This window comes from Acipenser ruthenus, chromosome 12, assembly GCF_902713425.1.
Source record: "Acipenser ruthenus chromosome 12, fAciRut3.2 maternal haplotype, whole genome shotgun sequence".
Classification (NCBI taxonomy): Eukaryota; Metazoa; Chordata; class Actinopteri; order Acipenseriformes; family Acipenseridae; genus Acipenser; species Acipenser ruthenus.
The window spans coordinates 12,653,247-12,674,338 of NC_081200.1; the positions used below are offsets into that span (position 1 = coordinate 12,653,247).

At 37.8% G+C, this 21,092-nt stretch overlaps 1 protein-coding gene across 1 annotated transcript; it reads left to right on the plus strand.

Moving 5' to 3' along the window:
* The first annotated feature begins 266 nt into the window (after positions 1-266).
* LOC117417068 (translocation protein SEC62-like) lies at positions 267-19,821 on the plus strand. Its single transcript, XM_034028775.3, has 8 exons — positions 267-404; positions 8,175-8,283; positions 8,546-8,651; positions 13,142-13,385; positions 14,780-14,875; positions 16,370-16,430; positions 17,049-17,168; positions 18,093-19,821. The coding sequence occupies exons 1-8, from the start codon at positions 369-371 to the stop codon at positions 18,614-18,616; spliced, it is 1,296 nt and encodes a 431-aa protein (XP_033884666.3). The 5' UTR covers positions 267-368; the 3' UTR covers positions 18,617-19,821.
* Positions 19,822-21,092: the final 1,271 nt, after the last annotated feature.

Genomic DNA, 21,092 nt, shown 5'->3' on the forward strand with positions numbered 1-21,092 from the left:
TTGTTGCCCCCAGAGAAACCAATGCACATTTCTATTTTATTTTACTTTCAAAAAATGCCTTTAAAATATGGAAATATCAAGAAATAAGTGTTCTGCAGTTCCACGTATCTTGCTTTGTCATAGCGGGGATGGTATTTTTACCAAAAGACTCGCGTATGTTAATTAAACTGTCTGAACACGAGTCTGTAGTTATATCATTATCATTTGCATAATAAGCCGCTTGCTTCTACGTCATCAAACAAAGGTATTCGGTGTTGTTTCACAGTTTGAGTGACTTGCTGGCTCTTCACACGGAGCTCCTCCATGTTTATTCTCGCGATAGTTCATAGTCAGTTCAACACGTCACACGGAGACAGAACTGAAGAAACATGGCGGAGCGGAGGAAGCAGAAGAAGAGAATCCAGGTAAAAACAAATTAAAATAAATATATAAACACAATGGAAAATTCTGGAACGCAGGATCTTTAGAAAGGGGAATAATTGTAAAGAAATTAGCAGGCGAATGTAGTGGCGCAGTAATAATTATCTGTTGACGGAGTCTGTAGACAAGTCCAGCAGCCAGCTGTACACTTAAAAAAAAAAAAAAAATTCCATGACTAAGGATTGGTTATGGAAGATTCCTCTAGTATTTTCTTAACGTGATTTCATCATTGCTTTTGTGAGGTAAAGGTAACGGCTGGTACTGCTGCGCGTTGCTATAATGTTGGAAAACGCATAAAAAATACAGTATTGGCTCTTTTCTTGTATGTTTTTATACGTGTTTATCCATTGTGGAGGTGTAACATACATGATAGAGCGAAATGTGTTAGCCTTCCTCATCCATAAATACTTATTAGGTTTTTATTGCAGTACAGCACCATACTGTCAACCATCTGGGGTTGCTAAGCTGATGAGTTATGACTGACTAAACTTACTAAGCCAGGTGTAACTCATGTCTGCCTGCTTATAAAGCTAATATTTGATGCTGTTGAATAAGTGAGATTTCTACTCCAATCTAAGCATTGGATGTGACACTACGCGTTTCCGTTTTAATTAGCAAGGATGTACAGACTAGGGGTTACTGTCTTCGTGTTACAGCAATAATCCTTTGAAGTCAGTGTTTTTGAAATCAGAAAAAATGTTTAATTTAACCAATACTACAGTCGGCTATGCGTAACACATGTTATAATACGCAGTAGATTATTAGTCAGTTACAGAAATAACACTTTAAAGTGTCTACTTATCGCAAAGACTTGGTGTACATTCTGTTAGGAAGCTAAAATGTGAATAATTATTTATTTACTAGTTGTACAAAAATATGTTTTTGGAATTGTTTTAATTTGATTTTGTATTGCTGCTAAAAATGGGAAGTACATGTGTCTACCTATCTGGGATACACCACAGCTGGATTTTTGTTGAGCATTTTACATTAATACTGTTAATTACTAACATACAAACACAAAGTTTAAGGAACTACTGTAGTTCAGACATTCACAGATAAACAGATGCTACCATGGGTAGCAGTCTGGTCAGAAGCATGTATGCAAATGAGCAATAACTTGTATTCCATCTATGTCATTGTTGTTGTGGTGATATGATCTTGTATTATGACTTCTCCGTCTGCTTCTGTTGGCCAGCCTCCTCAAAGCACTGCTCATGGATGGTGCTCCAGCTTACTCATTCATCCCCAGTGGAAAGAGGTGCAGAATAAGATCCTTGCTGTGGGAAAGCCAATTCATATTTATCTTTGAGATGTCTACTGAATAATATATACAACTGTATCTGCCCCTTTTGTCCATCAGTATTCTAGGACGTGTTACAGTAACTTGGCTGATATCAGCAACAAATATTTTTTGACATGTATTCAGATACAAAAATCAGATGTTCGTATTCGCTACAAATGACAAAAATACCTTGCACTTATTTACCGTCTCACCAGAATTTGCACGACAGTTTTCAAAAATGGCAAATGAAAAAGATTTCCGTGTGATATATGAGATTAAGATAGTGTGTGGCTAAGTATGTGAACAAGTTTCTAAAGTAGTAGTGAGTAGTTGTTTCTTGACGTGAACTAGATGCAAAGAAATGCACAGACTCATTTTCTCAGATACTAGTTTGGTTTATTCAGTTTATGCAGGGAATAGTTTTCCCATTACAGAGCAAGCAGTTTCTGCAAACAGAAAGAACACTCAAAGTCTCCAATACTAGTCTGAATGATTTAGAAAGTGAGCTGAGCTGAGCTGAGCGCACCTTGATTAAGTAGCCATTGACCTCAGCCCCCCTCCTTCCTTCTTTTTGTGGGTTCATTCATCCCGGGCACCCTGTGGATGGTCTCGTGTACGTGTCGTAAAGAGCACTGGTTCTGGCTCGCACTGCATAAGATGGTGTTATCTTGTACCCCATTTCCACTTGCAAGATACCCGACCCAAGCCGACCCGTACCATGAAACTCCAGCCTCGGAACATATCTGAATGTGGCTCGGAGCCGAAGCAGGCTGTGGGCGTTGTTACTGCATTTCGTCATCACGCTCAAGTGTCATTACAAGTAAAAATGAGAAAGAATGGCTGACATCGATGTAGACGAGAGGAAAGGGCTTGGGGCTCTGACCAGGTGCAAGCACTGGTCACTCTCTGGGCTGATACGAATGTCCAGCAACAACTGGAGTCAAGCGTTCTAAACGAGAAAATGTGTTCACAAATTTCATATAGTTTAAAAGAAATGGGATTCAACCGCAGTCTCAAGCATTTTCTAAAAGTCTGGGGATTTTTCTTCAGCAGTTCATACTGCATGCAAATAGTTTGAAACAAGCAAGCATGAGAAAAAAATAAAAAATAATCAGGCTTACCTTTTTTATCTTGCGTCTTCTGGAGCTGAGTTTCCTGTTCGCAAGACTCATACAGCTCTCTGCCATGAGCATTCTTCTCTTGATATCAAAATGAAAAATATGTGGGAATATGTTATAAATATTTAAAGCAGTCTTTCTTTTCTGTACGCCTTTACTTTTGAAAGTTAAGTGTCTTCCCATTTGACACACAGACATACATGCACAACACATTTTGCTTTCTGCCTGCTGAACAGAGATCGTATGTTACTGTAAACTCCCAGTTGTGATCTTTGTATACACACAGCACCTGCTAATTTATTTTTTAAACAAAGTGGGCTTGCTCACACTTAACTTTTATTTCTTGAAACTTTTTTTCACACAATAGTGTATCCAAGTAGTAGAGGTGTGTGCTGTGACCTTTCAACTCTGGTTTGTTTATTTATTTTTTTAAAGGGTCAGTGCTGTAGCAGGCTACTCAAACGACCATTCACAAATGTCTCGTTCTTATTATTGAAGACAAAATATATACGGTTTCATTTTGAACATGGTAATACAAACAATTACTTTAATCTAAAAGCAATTGACAATTTTATGTTTTTGTTGTGTGTATATATAACATTAACAGGTCCTTTACAAAACCTTAACATATTGTAAATGACATTTAAAAATGACACATAATCCGTAGCTCTGGCTGAATGTGGTAAAATCATCCGTCCCACGCCGATTTTTTTAAAATGTTGTATACCGGCACCTTTTACAAACCACTTTAAACACTGCGTAATGCATCATCAACTTGCAATTCAGCACGTTCATTATGCGTGACGTCTCTCAGCTCGGCTGAGAGATGTCAAGCTGCTCAAGCTACCCGAGCTGTACCAGGCTGGCTCAACTCGGCACTGGCTCGGCTCGGGTGTGCAGGTGGAAAAAGGGGTATTGGTGTGGCCCTTTGTTCTTTTGTGCTTAACCAGTGTTATCTCCTGAGCGCATCGGTTCCTCCAGCAATGTGCAATTGTGTTTATTCCAGCAGTCACAGTCGCTGTCAGTGCATAAATGCAGTCTTGCATTTACCAGTTACTATACCTCCTCTGATAATCTCCTTTTAAAACTAACATGGGGTGTACAAACCTATAAACATGTGTATCTTATATTGCATTCAAATTCTTTCCATGTTATCCAACAGTATGTGAACTTGCCTCGCGCACTGAATGCATGCCTGCCACAGGTCAGTGCTGCATTGTTTTTGATTTAGGTTGCTAAAATTTAGTTATCATTGGCGGCAAAATACCAGAAATGGACAACAAAGCAAAAAAAAGGCTACTACAGAGACTGCTGAACAGAACGTAAAATAGCTTTCAGAAAACAAACTGGAAAGTCAGCGCAGACAAAAAGTATTTCTGTCGGTTATAGCCAAGTTAAATAGCACTACAGGTACGATCTAGAACAGCCACCTCACTTCAAACAACCTGCTGCTTACTTTTTAAATGCATTTAGAATTTTAGGCCCGAATAGGCACGTTTTTGTTAAATAAATTATTGGATGGGACAAATAACATGACAACGAACGTGCTGCATATATTGCCTTTATTAAAGTATGCCAGATGCCCTTGGGTAACCGAGTTTCTAATCGATTTCCACATCTGTGTAACTTGGCAAAGCTTTGCCTTACACTTCCAACCAATTCAGTGGATGCAGAATGCGCAGTCTCAGTATATGGGCAAGTCCACACCATACAGAGAATGTTGGCAGCAACTGCTGGCGGATGTTGCATGCTTGCCTTTAACAAATGACAGCGCTCTGTTTTAGTAAGGAAGCAAGTACCACTATTTTCTGAAATATTGTCTACTTGGGTATATTTAATGTTTGAACAGGTCTGCAAAATCCTAATTTTATTCCATAACCTACCTGCAAAAAAATACGTAATTTTACAGCGATTTAAGTAGACCCCTAATTATAACACGTTGAATGAATCTTTTAAATGTAGCGGTAGCGTGGTGAATGCTTTCACTCCAGTGGATATGAGTTTGAGGGACAAAACTTAATAAACTGGTACTGTTTGGAAGTAGTTTAGATCAGCTTTATGTCTTTATATGACAAAGTAGAAATGTGTGATATTATGCGGGACCTTTAAAATGTCATTTGTTTAATGACTTAAATAGAATTATTTGCGTTTCACTTTTCACAACCTTGCTCAGGACAGTCACACCAAAGGGCATTTCACATGTTTAAACCAGTATTATGCAACCACTGAAACTATTTCTGTATTTGTAGATTATGTCTGAATTAGATCACAGTGGGTAACTGCATTATGTAATGTTAATAATTTTCTAGTTTTCTTCTATATTACTCATTTTTTGTCGGGACATAAAAAATGACGTGGCATGTCAACTGCCCAACAGCATTTTAATTTATGTACTACAGGTCATGATGTTTTTGATATTGGCTTTTTTTATGTTTTACTTCATTTAATATATTTACTATCTACCGGCCCCAACCATAATATCTATCAATGCAAGTGATGCTCTTCAGTGTATTTGTCTGTTTAATTATTTACTGTTCAGCAGTATGCTGTACATAAACACTCCAGGTCATGGTTCTGAAACAGCTACCTGAATTGAAATGATTCCTCCAGACTATACTTGAGGATGGCAGCTGTATGTGATGCAGAAAGTATGGGTGAGTCTGTATATTCTAGTAGTCTAAATAAAATTGCTACTCGAATACTTTGATCAAGTTTCGAATACTCGTTCATTTCTAAAACAAATGGGGAAAAATGCACAAACTTGGCACAGTATTTTTGAGAGAGGAGGAAGTTAAAAGTGCTCAGCTACTACATTTGTCACCTCACTGATAATTGACAGGGTGGCGGGTGCCCTTCATTACCTAATTCTGTTATTGGCTAAGGGAGAACATGAGCAATGAAAATGGCATCTTAAAAAAAAAAGTGTGGAAGTATTTTGAAGTTAAACGAGACCACCATGCAGTGTAATCTCTGCAGCAGTGTAGCAGTGTGGAGTAGTGGTTAGGGCTCTAAACTCTTGACCGGAGGGTCGTGGGTTCAGTCCCAGGTGGGGGCCACTGCTGCTGTACCCTTGAACAAGGTCCTTTACCTAGATTGCTCCAGTAAAAACTCAACTGTATAAATGGGTAATTGTATGTAAAAATAATGTGTACAAAATAATGTGATATCTTGTAACAATTGTAAGTCGTCCTGGATAATGGCGTCTGCTAAGAAATAAATAACAATAATAATAATATTGTAAATCAAGGCGTTAAAGGCTCAATCATCTCAAATGCAAGCACCCATCTGCTACTTTAGAAGAAAACACAGAATGTGGCAAAAAACAAACAAGCATTGCATCTTTACTGTGTGCAGTGGTCGACGATATGTTAAAAGTTAACTTTAATTTTAATTTTGACTGCAAACTACCCAAGCGATGTTAAGCCTTTGTTTGAGTTCTGCTGTTATAGGTATCCTATAGATAACGCCTTGATTCCAGAATCAGACTTTTTTTCAAAATGATTTATATTATGGAATCAGCAAGTACGGGTACAGTGCATTTTGTTTTTATGTATACTGTATTATAGCATAGATTTTATTGAGAACATATTTTGTTTCGCTTTGTTAGTAAGCGGTTGTGTTTTTTGCGTTATACGAGTTGTCAAAGGGTGTTAAATGCAGTTGAAAGTTTTGAAGGTCCTTTTTATAAAGTTTTATAGTTAAAACCCCTCTGCTGTGTATTCTTATTTCTTGCTTCTAGTTTTAAATCATTTTTTTTACTTTGAATACATTAGATGCCTTAGATGTTTCTTCTCTGTTACTGTTGATGTATTTATCTATGCGTCCCTGTGTGTGGTTGCTGCTAACACGTTCTAAGGACCTGTCACTGTTATAAGTAATTGGAGGTTGAGTATTTGGGTACTCAAAACTTTTGTTCTTGGTATATTCAAATATCTTATTATTCAAAATAACCACCCCTATGCAGAAGGCAAGAATAATACACAAACTGACGAACAGTATGCACATTCTCTGCTGTTAAAACTTGTTAGCTTTGACAAACAGTAAATCCCTTGCTGAAAAACAAATTAATATTTTGATGGGATTAGTGTACTTAAACATCTTTCTACACTATGGTCATTCAAGATAGCTCTTTACCTGGAGAAGGAAGACTGGCCAATGTAAAACTTTACTACATTTTTTTGATTTAGGTTGAGGCTGATTTAAATGTTAAGTATTTGAATTCTCTCAGCTGGACCATCGCTGAGAAGCCTGGCCCATCTTCTGCAACTGTCAGAAATTTTTAAAACATTAAAATGAAATTTGATGCTACTGTACTATTGTACTCTAAACAGACACAGCATATGGTTTGCGTTAGTAGAACTTTGTGTCACTTGTTGCTTCAGTACCACCGGTTCCATAGAGCATGTTTCGAAATCTGTAAAATTGATATTATTATTAATATAAATGGAGATCCCTGCCCTGAACTTCCACCTGTCCAAGACAACAAACTCTTTCTACCCACTTGTGGAAGGGTGGTGGGCAATTCACTGACACACACAGGAGACAGAAGTTTTATTTGCAACACCGCACTGTTGCCCAGTTTTATTATTTTCTTTTGGCTTTATTTTTCTCTTTAGCCCGCTGAGGGCGCTGTGGCCTGAGTACCGACAACTGTAGTCAGGCCCACTGTAATACCAGTACAGGTACAGACCAATGTTTTCGCACTCACAGGTGCTCAAAAGAATAACGAAAACAAAAGGTGAAAGAGAAAATAAAACTACAAAATAAAGGTGCTGCACTCGGCAGCATTACCCCGACCGTCGCTATCCGCACGGCCCGGGTCTCCGTCCTACGCTTACCCGTCCCCTCAACCTGATTGTACTGTTCGGGGTTCTGCCCAAGTTTTTCCCCGCTACTAAAAAAATTCCTTTTCTTTTCTTTTTAATTAATTTGTTGTGGTGCTCAGTCCGGCAGCAGAGCTTCCGCCAGCTGGCTCGTTTCGTCTTAGAGGGCAGGCTGAGGGAACACTAGAGCGTTATCTTATAGGGTGAGCAATCCCCCAAGGCCCGCCTCTCAGCCACACAGAGAGAGGGAAAGCCAACATACCCTCTTCCCCACCTCTCCGTGTCACTGCCATGACTGACAGATGGATCTACGAGGCTGCTGTCCCCTTCCTGCAGTACCACGCATGCGCCAGACAGTCAGCACAGACCTCCCCTGTTACACCACTATATATAGTTCATGAGTTATCAATGAAGTTTAAGCAAAAACAGAATGACATAAATAGGCCTAGTTCACAGATTATTTTTTAAAAGTTAGTGTTCAGAGCATTCAGATTGCAGTGTGTGTTGATTGGGTAACTTCTTTCATTGCAGGAGGTTGGTGAACCAACCAAGGAGGAGAAGGCAGTTGCCAAATACTTCCGCTTTAATTGCCCTACCAAATCCACAAGCATGATGGGCCACAGAGTGGACTACTTTATAGGTAAGCAGCATACTTGTGTTCACCATTTATTGTCACCGTTTACATTATGACCTTTAAAGTTTATTTATTGCTAATGTATTTCATAATCTCTTACCCGATCAATTCAGCAGGTTGCGTATCTGTATTGAAGATTTCATCTTTTTCATGTTTCATCCTTTTTTAATATTGATAAAACAACCCATATTTTGGGTTCAAGACCACTCTGCTCAGTGCACTACCTGGGCACACTGTATATTTAACATTTTGCAAAATTATATTTCAGCTTCAAAAGCAGTAGACTGTCTTTTGGATTCTAAGTGGGCAAAAGCCAAGAAGGGAGATGAGGCCTTGTTCACTACCAGAGAGTCTGCCGTGGATTACTGCAACAGGTAAGATTTCTGGTACATAATCTTTTCATTACAGCATGTTATTTACCTTCATGTGTGGGTCCATGGAAATGTTGCTTTTACTTTAATTTTATTATTATTAAGTTATTAGGATGCCCCATTTTGTACTTTGTCTTTGTTGGTTAAGCTTAGCTGGACAAGCTTTCTGTTTTATTAAACACTATACTCTGGAGGGAGGGTTAACCTGTACTACAGTATAACCGTACACTACGTGTTTGTGGGAGGCTTTTTTATGCTTTACTATTTGATTGTTGAATTGCCACATTTGATTTTTTGCCTTTATTGGTTTAATTAAGTTTTGTTTGTTGTTATTTTTTTGATGAGTGTTGTCACATTTATTGTTTTATGCACTAGTCACTTTAATCGCCCCAGTGAAATCTCTAGGGAAATCTGGCTGAGCTTGAGTTAACCCGTCCCCCCCGTCCCCCACTGACTGTAATTGTTCTAACATTTCTTGATTGGATTTTAGCCTGTGATATTTTGCTTAATTATTGGGTTTTTAGCTATTTATTGTAATTTAATAAAAGCTTTGAACTATTACTTCTGCTCCCAGACTGATGTTCACTTTAGCCACAGGACAATCTACAGGTAGTGGACAAAGAAATGGAAACACCAATGTAAGTCACTTAATAGGGCAATGGGCCACTATGGTGTCCCGCTCCGTGGAGTTTTTGGCGGACCGTTTTTGATGAAACTGGCTGCTCGCGCCCCAGGTTGAAATTTGCAGTCAATTGATCTGCAGTTGCTCGCCTGTTTTGCCGTGCACTTCGAATTAATGCACGGATATCACGATCCTGGAGTATGCGCTTCCGCCCACTGTTGCCCTTTGCTGATGATGTCTTTCCCTCAGAGTTCCATGCCGACATCACGTTGAGCAAGTTGAGCTGTCTTGGTCACTGAAGCTCCTGCCAAACGCGCCCCAACAATCACCCCTCTTTCAAAGTCACTGAGCTCTCCTCTTGCAGCCAGAGATTAAATAAAATGGTTTGCTTTGCTTTGAACACAAAATGTTAGTTAGCAAAAATGAACAACCATAAGTACGAATGAAATTATATATATTTATTTGTATTTATTATCATAATTTGTAATTGAAATGATGTGCATGTTAAAAGTTCAAGTCCTTTGCTTTGTATTTCCTTTTTTGTTTTTAATCGTAAGTGTTCTAAACTGAATCTCTTTTTTTTTTTTAACTATTTTGCACAACAGTGTATTTGATTATTGGATCTTCTGTTGAAAAAAATAAAATGTCAATGCACGAATAAGAAATCAGGTTGCCAATTGCACCACTGTGATTACTCACCTTAAAGTTACCATTTCCATCCCCTCCAGAAAAAATCCTGGCTACGTCACTGCTGCCAGGGTTTATTATTTAAAAATAAAAATATATATTTTTAATGTTTTTCATAAGTGGGTAGAGAATATGTAAGTGCAAAGTTTATTTCAAACTTTCAGACCTTAATAACATAGCCAAAGAGTGTTTTCAAGCCACGAGTCGCCACTGGCTTGTTAATTATACATCTTGACTTAACACCTTCACAAAAAATAGACTTAAGTCTATTTCCTCAAAAACCCTCTTCTAGTGAGCGGTATTGCAAGACACCTAGATCTTTTGATTGATAAAAATGCATTGCCTAGATGGCCATTACCGGATATAAGTTAATTTCTCAAAGAAAGTAGTTAGAAAAAGTCCCCAGCTCTTGCTTAGTTTATAAAAATTCGAGGTGTTGCTGCTTCGCCGAAAAGGTGTTTAAAGACAAGACCGCTATAGTTCATTGTAAGGAAGTCAAGTGGTCATACAGGTAGCAAAAAACAGACTGAGGTGAAGGTTAAAATGCCAGAAGAGAGCTTTTATTGAAGGCCTCCAGTGAAAGCATATTAGCAGTTTAAAACACAGGAACAAATAAACAAAATCAACTTTGAAAATAATAAGGCAAACCAATAACAGACTGTATATTACAGCAATTATATTCCCTGAATACACAACTATTCAGACACTCCAGGCTCTCTGGAGTGTTCAACCTCTCTCTCAAAATGAGCCTTCACCAGGTTTATATCTTCACCCTTATCACTAGCCCCTCCCCGGGATAATCCACTATACCTTTAAAACCAGGGTGAAACAAACTGCATTACATTCATTACATGCTTGGGATCATTCCGCTGGGTATTCACCTCTACATGACTATACACACTCGCATCAATGCACTATCGTAGTTAAATCCCCACCAAGTGAAATGCTACCCCCCCACACATTGCAGTCATTAAGCGCGCCCCTGGGTATAACCAGCCGTACGTCATCATGCGCGTGCTCCCCATGATGAACAGCACCACGCATATTCATCTTCTGAATAAATACATATAATTTATATTCATTTTATAGTTTATTTTTGTATATTTTTACATGATTGCTTACAAACAGAAAAAAAATAAAAAATAATGTCTTTGTAGCAGTGTCCTTTTTATTTCAGGGCAGGGTAAAATTACAGTGATGGTGTGTGCCCAATTTCACACCATCACATTCATCTTTTCGAGAGAATGGTACTAGTGACCAGAAAGCATAGGTTTATTTGTAATTGTAGAAAATGCTGTATGCAACTAAACTTTATGAGAAACTATTTAGCAGCAAGCAAGCTCTTCTCTTCAGGTCAAGAGGACCCCATCTTTTTCTGTTCTCCTGTTCTCCCTCAAACAGTAAAGCTGTCCCAGGCAGTATCTTGCAGTATCTCCCAGTATCTTGCATGACAGATATGGTGATCTCTCTCTGGTTGGCACCTGTGATGTACTGCAACTCTCTCAGTAAGCTCCCTACACTGCATGCATACCATGCCTCCCATGGCTCCCCAGTCTACTGGCTGTTTACACTTGAGGCAGGTTGCTCTTATTTCCTTTCCATTGAAATTAGACACTGGCTCTCCTGAACTAACCTCAGTATAAACACAACATCTTCCAGGGGAGCAAACTGTATAAACTCTTTTTAAATGGGCCCGTCTTTGCTGACACTTGTCACAACTACAATCTGGGTGTCTGAGACGCACGTTTATTCCTGGAATTTATTATTCTCAAATCAGATATTTTGGAATCCCCTGCAGGATAGTGATGGAAAGTCCCGTACTTGTCCATCTCAGTCTGCTCACATAAATATACTAATCTGGACACACCAGTATTTATTTTATGTGTTCTCCACACCCTTGCCAGGCTCAATGGTTTTGATCAACTCCGTGACAACATCATGCCAAGGCAGCCATCTTGGTGCATACTTGAGGTGCATTTTACTATACAGTATATGACTCTGTCTCATTGTTTGTACAAGGCTATGAGTCCGAGTCAGCGTGTGCTGTGGGCCTGTGTAAACAGACACTGCCGTCTCAGTCTGTGTGGAAGAAGGCCAAGCTCTTTGTGCTGCGCAGGACAGGGTAGGCAGTGCCTTTCTGGCTCAAGCTTTTCTCTGCTAGCTGTTCTGCGGTGCAAAGAGATGACTCCTAATCAGGGTTTGAATGGACTTATCAGGATGAAAGTAAGCATGGATACCAACCCCTATTGGTAGGTGTTTCTAATAAAGTAAAATTGGGGAGGGGGGGAATAACTAGTGTATCACTACAAAATTGTGGGTTTTCAGTCGGATAGCGAAAGGGGGTTATTTTACATTCTTTGAGCAAGAACTAAGCACACTCTCCCCCCCAATATCTTTTTAAGTACATTTATTATATTGCTGTAGCAATGTGTTAAAGACTTTGACGAGTAATTAATGTTTCAGAGTACTTTAGTACTCAAGTTTACTGTAACACATCCCTCCCTACCTATTGGAGGTTCAGGCTTCACTGGGAGGTGCATAAAATAAATAAGTCATTACCTTTCCATGTTTAAACTGCTGTTTATTTGTGTCTTTTAATTCAACTTAGCGATAGCACTATCTGTTTCTAAATAGCAGTCTCCTTATTGCTGTCATACCACAGGAACGTGTGACGTCCCCTCCATTTACTATTTTCAGAGCTGGTTTTGTTAGTAGATTGATGCCAGATATTTCTTGCTTGGCTGTTAAGTTATTGGCTTCTAGCTGAAAGATGTTTATCTTGATGTTCTCTGCTCTTGAACTAGATACACATAGGGACATAAGGGGATTACATTCTAATGGTCAGTGATGTTAACCTGGCATTTCTGGTGCATTTTCACAATATGTTTATATAGGCAACACTAGTATAATGTAATCAATTTTTGACATTTCCTATTGGCACAGTTTGAATCTCCTAAGCACTTGCATGTGTGATTCAAACATGTGCAACACCCATTTGTGAATGCATTCATGTGGATCATCTTGTTTTAACTGTCACAAGTAGGCCTTGTTATATTTTGTATAAATAGGGCTGGTTCTATTGTATTACGCTACAGTATATCACTGGCTTCAAGGAATGAAATTGGTTCATTGAAATGAAGCTTTAGTGAAGTGTGTGCTGACCCAATTGTTTCTTCACAAGCAGACTCCTGAAGAAGCAGTTTTTTCATCGAGCCCTGAAAGTAATGAAAAAGAAGCCAGAAAAGGAATTGAAGAACGAGAAGGATAAAGAGAAAGAAAAGGAAAAAAACAAGACTGACAGCAAAGAGGAGGAGAAAAAAAACAAGAAGGAAGTGGCCAAGGAGGAAAAGAGCAAGAAGGAGAAAGACAAGAATGAGAAAGACAAGAAGAAAGAAGCAGAAGTAGCAGAGGCCAAAAAGGAGAAAAGCGTATGTTTGTTTTTGTTTTCTTCAGTACCGTTTTCAGTATTTTTTTCATTTTATGTTTTAATATTTTCAGAATTTCCCAAAGTTTATATCTTATTTGTAATTGAATATTTATTTCTAAATAATTCTATGGGAACCAACCTTAGTGTTATCAAGCTACATGGTTTGGTCCAAATATTAGAAATACCTGCCATAACCATATCAACATGGCCAGTCAGAATAGCACTGATTTGACTTGTCTAAAACCCCTTTCACACAGACAAGTTATGACGGCTCAGAACCGGCACTGATGCGGCATTTGGTCTGTCAATTGCCTATTTCATCTCTGAACCACCTCACGAACCATCCGTCTCAACTCCTGTGTGAAATGCTATGCCGGCACTGAAGTGCTGTAGTGGCCATGGATTGAAAGTCAACATCCCACATGACTGTATACTGGACGTATTGGGTATTTTTGTCATTGGTGTTACACGCTTTAATTTTTTTTCATACAATGGCTGATCAATTATGAGGTAGTAATTGGAGTCCGGAAGAAGTATTTTCGCTCTCTGATTTTGCCTGAAGAGCTGGACTCTTTATTTTCGATCTATTGCATTGCCTTCTTTACAATAAAATACGCTAACTACATTGTGTCTGAAGCTCCTGCAATTTGACACTGAACAGGTTGTTACATTGTATAATATAACTGAAAATTTAAAGCAAACAAAATGCATCCTAATGGACTTCTTTGAACACGACTGTGCCATTTTGTTTGGTTTCCGTTGTCATGAAAACGATCTGTTGACTGACAGGTTTTGAAAGTTGTGCTCACGTGATCCCTTTGGCTGTGTGAAAGGGGTATAACGGTATTATACCAGCATAGATTGTGCATTTTCGTGCTGTGTGAATGGGTATTTTAAATAATTTAACGTGTCTGGGATGGCTCAGTAGTGGCGTGTGTGTTGGGTATTACGTGTTTTAAATTCTTGTGGATGCACAACCTCTTAAATACTGCATGACCTGTAAACCCAGTGTCTACTTTTGTGTCTCTATCAAAATCTGCTGTCTTGTCCTTCAAAAATAAGTGGTTGAGGCAGCTTTTTTTCGCACAGTTGTGTTACAGGTGGCAGGTGTTTCTACACGATATATATATCTATATATATATATATATATATATATATATATATATATATATATATATATATATATATATATATATATATATATATATATATATATATAATTTATTTATTTATTTAATTTATTTAACCCAGCCCCTTTATAACTGGTAAATGTGTGGTACATAATACACAAACCTTAAGTTTTTTTTAAATGAATTCAATTTCCACATAAATGGCAAACAAACAATTGAAATTGAATTGTGCTGTGTAAATATGGTATTTTCATATTTTTTTCAGGATGAAAGTCCAGGAACACCAAAGAAGAAAAAAGAGACCAAGAAAAAATTCAAATTGGAGCCACATGAGGATCAGATCTTCCTGGATGGAAATGAGGTTCAGAGTTTTTTGTTTTGTTTTGCATGTACAGTGCTCCCTCGCTATAACGCGGATCTTGGGGGACACACAATATGAGCGTTATAAACGGGGGAGTGGGTGAGGGGCGCCGCGGGACACATAACAACACACATGTGACTAAAATACAAAGTAACCCTCTCTATAATGCACATATAGTGAAGAAAAAGTCTAACTTTCCGTGGATTAACAATATATTTTTTACAAAATAAATGTAAAAAAAGGTAACATTCCCACTCGTGGATCATTTTAATTATCCGTTTTTAAACTATAAATAACCTGGCTAAGCGGTGGTCGGAGTTCAGTTCGAAGCAACAGACAAGCAAACCAAGTGTGAGAAGGAGAGCAGGTCGGGAGAGGGGAAGAGGGAATGGGCTCACCCCAGGTTCGGCTGTCGGAGCGGGGCTGAAACAAAGCTGAAGCGTCTCGTCTCCTGGAGAAAGCTGCAACTCCTCTCGCAGCAAAAAAGTAAATACATTAGGAACGATAACCATGTAATAGACCTAATATTCATTTAGTTATAAAACAAATGCTGAATAAGATGTCTGTGTTAAAGTGCAAGCGCAGCTTGTCTTCAATTCAGATACTGTATCAAAAGGGAGTGACAGAAACAGAAGTTAGACTGAGAAGTTGTTTACAGTTTGAACACCACCAGTACTGTATTGACTGTAGAAATACTGCATTAATGTAGGGCAGCAGTGTGGAGTAGTGGTTAGGGCTCTCTTGACCGGAGGGTTGTGGGTTCAATCCCCAGTGGGGGACACTGCTGTTGTACCCTTGAGCAAGGTACTTTACCTAGATTGCTCCAGTAAAAACCCAACTGTATAAATGGGTAATTGTATGTAAAATAATGTGATATCTTGTAACAATTGTAAGTCGCCCTGGATAAGGGCGTCTGCTAAGAAATAAATAATAATAATAATAATAATAATAATAATAGTAATAATAATAATAATAATAATAGTAGTAGTATAGGGAATTGGGGGACTTGCTGTAGGAGAAACGGAAGTTAGACTGAGAAGTTTACAGCTTGAACAACACCAGTACTGTATTTACTGTAGAAATACTGCATGAATCACTAGTATAGGGAATTTGGGGACTTGCTGTAGGAGCGTTATATCTGAGGCGCGTTATAACCGAGAGCCTTATAGCGAGGGAGCACTAGGGAGCACTGTATATGGTTAAATGTGATTTTTAACAAAATTTACTATTCAAATGTATAAATTTTTTTCTAGGGTGTAACGACCATAATAGTAGCACTCGTATGAAATAAATATAAATAGATAATACAATAGCTACCGGAGTATGGCTGTGTTGTTATATACGAGTGGCTATATGCGTTGTGCATTTTTGCAATGATGAATCTGCACTATAATTTACTTGTTGTCTAAATTATTTATTAATGTTGATGAAGCCTGAATTTTCTATTATTATTTATTTATTTATTTATTTATTTATTTATTTTTTTGTGTGCAGGTGTATGTTTGGATTTATGACCCAGTTCATGTTAAAACCTTTGCCATGGGGCTGATATTAGGTGAGTATCAATTTGTGTGGTTTTGTTTTCATATGCCAGTTCTATGACTTTTGTGTTTGTTGGTTTATTTATGTATCTATTTTGGGGCTTGGGAAATTTGATAGTGCTATACTAATTTGTTGAAATAATAATAATCTTTATTTTTATATAGCGCCTTTCATAGTGGACCACCATCACAAAGCACTTTACGAGACTAGGGTGTATGAACTATGCATCAGTTGCAGAGTCACTTACAACAACATCCCACCCGAAAGACGGAGCACAAGGAGGTTAAGTGACTTGCTCAGGGTCACACAATGAGTCAGTCGCTGAGCTGGGATTTGAACCGGGGACCTCCTGGTTACAAGCCTGTTTCTTTAACTGCTGGACCACACAGCCTCCTGTGTGTGTGGTGAAATGTGTTACTTCATTGATCAGATGCCAGCAGTCTGCTCCCATTCTAGAATCTACTCCCTGAAGTTTTTGCTTTCTACCAGCCCAGTTGGTACAGCAATAGCAATTTGGAGTATAAATACAACATTGTGAAGGTAAAGCCAATGAGAAAAGATGTGTTACCAATGAGAGCTGTTCTTTTTATGTGACCAATCTCTCTTTCTTTTTTAATTTTCTTTTTTCTAGTTATTGCGGTGATAACAGCCACCCTTTTCCCTCTCTGGCCTGCAGAAATGCGTGTGGGTGTCTATTATTTGAGTGTGGCAGCTGGTTGCTTTGTTGCCAGTATCCTCCTTCTTGCAGTGGGTAAGTAGCATCTCCATTATCCTAGTAGTAAGATAAGCATTGATGGGGAAGTATCTTTAAAAATGTTGTAATCCATCATTAATGAATAAAACAGATTCTTGCTGTGGGTATGAATAAAACAGTTCATCTTCTGTATTTTTATCCTGTTCTGTTTCAGGTATCATACCCTGGTGACTTTAACCCTTTGCGGTCCATTTATTCAGCGCCCGTCAGGCACATCAGGTTTACTTTATTTTCACACAAGCTGTTTATTTTACACGCGCTGTTTAAAAGTAATTTTATTCACAGTAAAACAGGTTTAAAAGGCACTGCATGTCAAAAGGACACTCAGTACTGCATCTCCAGCCCTGCCCCACTCCTTGTTAGCTGTATTTATCACGTACCTCTTCATAGTATTACATACTGATAAATCTTCTCCTGATCACTCGATTTATCACCAAACTCCTCAATAATGCTGTCCAAGTCATTATTTTGTTACTATAACATCTCAAAAAGCTTGGCAAATGTCCGCGATTTTCTTTGAGAGCTGGATGCGGAAGCAGCTATCTTGTTTGTTTATGTTCGTGTTATGTCGGTGATGAAGGGACTATGCGTATTGCTCAGATATGCCTTTTTTTTTCGGCTTCTGTCGGCCTCTCTCGGCCATTGAAAGCTTTTCTCGGCTTTTTCCGGAGAAAAAACGACTAGGGGCCAGTGTGACGCCTTTTTGATGATGTCGGATAGGGTCCGAAATCAGACTGGAAAGGAAAAATTTTAATGTCGGACCTGGTCCGACACAGGACCGCAAAGGTATATAGTTCTGAAGTTTAAAGCACCCAGGATGTGATGCCCGAAACACAAAATGATACAAAGGGAATCTAAAAAAATAAATAAATAAAAATAATACATTACTTTAAAGAACCTCGTGTATCTCTCTCTCCACAGCTCGTTGCATTCTGTTCCTCATAATCTGGGTGTTGACGGTAGGCCGCCACCACTTCTGGTTCCTGCCGAACCTGACGGCTGACGTTGGATTTATCGACTCCTTCAGACCTCTTTACACCCATGAGTACAAGGCACCTCGATCAGACTCTAAGAAACCTATCGACGACAAAGCAGAGGACGCGGTAAAGCCCCAGAAATCGGACAGCGAGGAAAAGTCAGATAGTGAAAAGAAAGAAAAAGAGGCTATGGGCGAGGGGGAGGATGAGGACGGGAAAGCCCCAGGCAGCTTAGCGGCAGAGGGGTCGGCCGGGGAGAGACAGTCAGACACGGACAGTGATCGCAGAGAGGATGACGGTTCACAGCACAGCAACGGCAACGACTTCGAGGTGATCACCAGAGAGGAGCTGGAGCAGCACACTGACGAGGGGGATGCTGAGGAAGAGGGCGAGTACGAGGAGGAAGAGGAGGAAGAGGAGGAGGAGGAGGAGGATGATGAGACAAAGCCTTTACATAAAAAAACATAAAAACAAATCCTTCCGCTGTCAACGAGGACTACTGTGAATAATGTACAGGAGAGGCTTTTCTATGTTGGTCAATCATTCTACACTTGGTAACTTTGTTTTAAACAAAAAGCCTTATTATGAGCTCCAGCCACTGCCAAAACATTCTCGCATTCTTGAGTTCCAGTGGAGTTTTTTCCCTATTATTATTATTATTATTATTATTATTATTATTATTATATATATATATATATATATATATATAAAAAAAAAATTTCAGAATACAGCAACTGGTTTAGAGTGGCAGAACGTACACTTTATGTTTGACACTGTTACTCACTCTGTAGTAGCCAGAAGCTTGTATCAGGATTTTCAATCTGTTCCAGTGTATGCAAAGGTTTCCTGCATGTGTTTGTACAACTGGAATTTTCAAGCTAAATAATTGAAAAACCTTTATCTGGTAGCTGACACTATACAGATGACATATGAAGCAATTAAACTTTGCAGGTAGTGGCACCCGGTGGTTTGGGGATTTTTAAGGGCCCTATAGGTTGAACCGTTAACTGCTTAATATGCACACAATTGGTTTACAGTATCAAACTTAACAACACCTAATGCAAAGGACTCCCAAAACATCTTGTGCGCTTCTAAAAGTCATCCTTCAAGTCTTTTTTAAGAATGTGTTTTTTGTCCCCAGCAGCATTTTCTAGTTGTATTTAAAACCATAATTAAAAGCAGTTTGTCCTTAAATACCATGTGTAATACAACCTCCTGTCTCAAATGATTTATCACCAATGAAAGTGATGTCTGTGTAGAAGCAGTTTACTTGTATATCTTGATGTTAAAAAAAAAAAAAAAAAAAAAAAGTCTGTTAGTCAGTTACCAACATAGGAAATCTGATTTCTTTGTACATCATTACATTGACTTTTCCATCTCCAGCATGATGCAGCCCGCTAATGCTGGGAGCAAATCTGGTAAACTAAGGACACAATAATATAAAACAAAATATTGGGAAGATTAAAATGAGGGATGATTATATATAAAAAAAGATTGTTTCTTTATGAACTTTTTAGTTTATAAAGTGTTCTAAAATGAAATTGGTTCTCTTGCAGATCAGTGCTAATGCAAATACAGAATTGTGCCAAAACATCAGCAGTTACTAAATGCATGTATTCTTTATTTTAAGTTGTTTTAAAAATGCTTTTTTATATAAAGAAATACAAAATATATATGGTGGTGAACAGTATAATTTTATATGCAACATAGAAAATGTATGGTTACATCAGTACTGTAGATACAGGATATTTACATAGGATCCATAAAAAGAAAAGTAGCAGCATGGTTGCTTTCAGTAGAATGCAGTTTAATGTTTAAAGCCAGTCAGTATTTGTAATTCAGATTAAGACTACACAAATGATAATGGAGAAATGCTTGGACCTGGACCTTCATTATTGACAGTAAATTATTGAAACGTGATTTAAAATGGGCCTGTGATGCAAAATAAAAAAATCAGTTTACCTTTTAAGTAAATTCCTTTAAATAAATATGTAGACTAGACTGGGGTAGGGCCATTATGTACATAATTAACATTTGTACAGACAGCTGCAATTATTATTATTACATAGTTGTAAAGTAAAACATACAGCAAACAGTCAACATTTAAATGCAAATCTTGTTTAAACTGAAAAATGTGTACAGCACATGGAAAGACCTTTGTGTTACAACTGATTTGCCTTGTATTGAATATAATGCATTTTTGTGTCTAAATCGAAAAGTCCGTAACAATGCATTTCCAACTGTTATACTTTTTCCTTTGTGGTACAGTAATTATCTTTTAGTTATCCCATTTAAATACCTACTGCTTTACACCAATTTTAATTTGGATACTTCTAAGCAAAACCTACTAATGTTTCCAGCATTGGCTTTTTGTACTTCTGGTGACTTAGAGTTATATTCTGATAAATGAATAGAGGACCATACAGTTTGTAGTTAAGATAGCACAGAAAGTAGCATAGGAGTTTTCTATATAATATTGCTTCTTTTTCTTACCAGACAAAATGCATTTTCTGTGTTTTAATGTTTGTCTTTCAAAAAGAAAGACTTGCCAGCTGCTTTATCGTAGATATTGGCGGAACTGTTTCAAGATATCTCAAATTGTATTTGAGTGTTGCACAGTATCGGTATGTTGTATTGTAGTTAACGGCTGCTTTTCCACACATTTCAAAGAGAAATGGAAATTCCCTACCCATTTCTCAGTTTTAACCTCTTAACCACTTAGTTGTCCATATTTGGATTGATATAATTGAAAGAATTGTAGTTGTAGTTACTGGAACATAATTTAAACAATGTCTGTCTGAATTATATATATATATATATATATATATATATATATATATATATATATATATATATATATATATATATATATATATATATATATATATATATATATATATATATATATATATATATATATATATATATATATATATATATATAT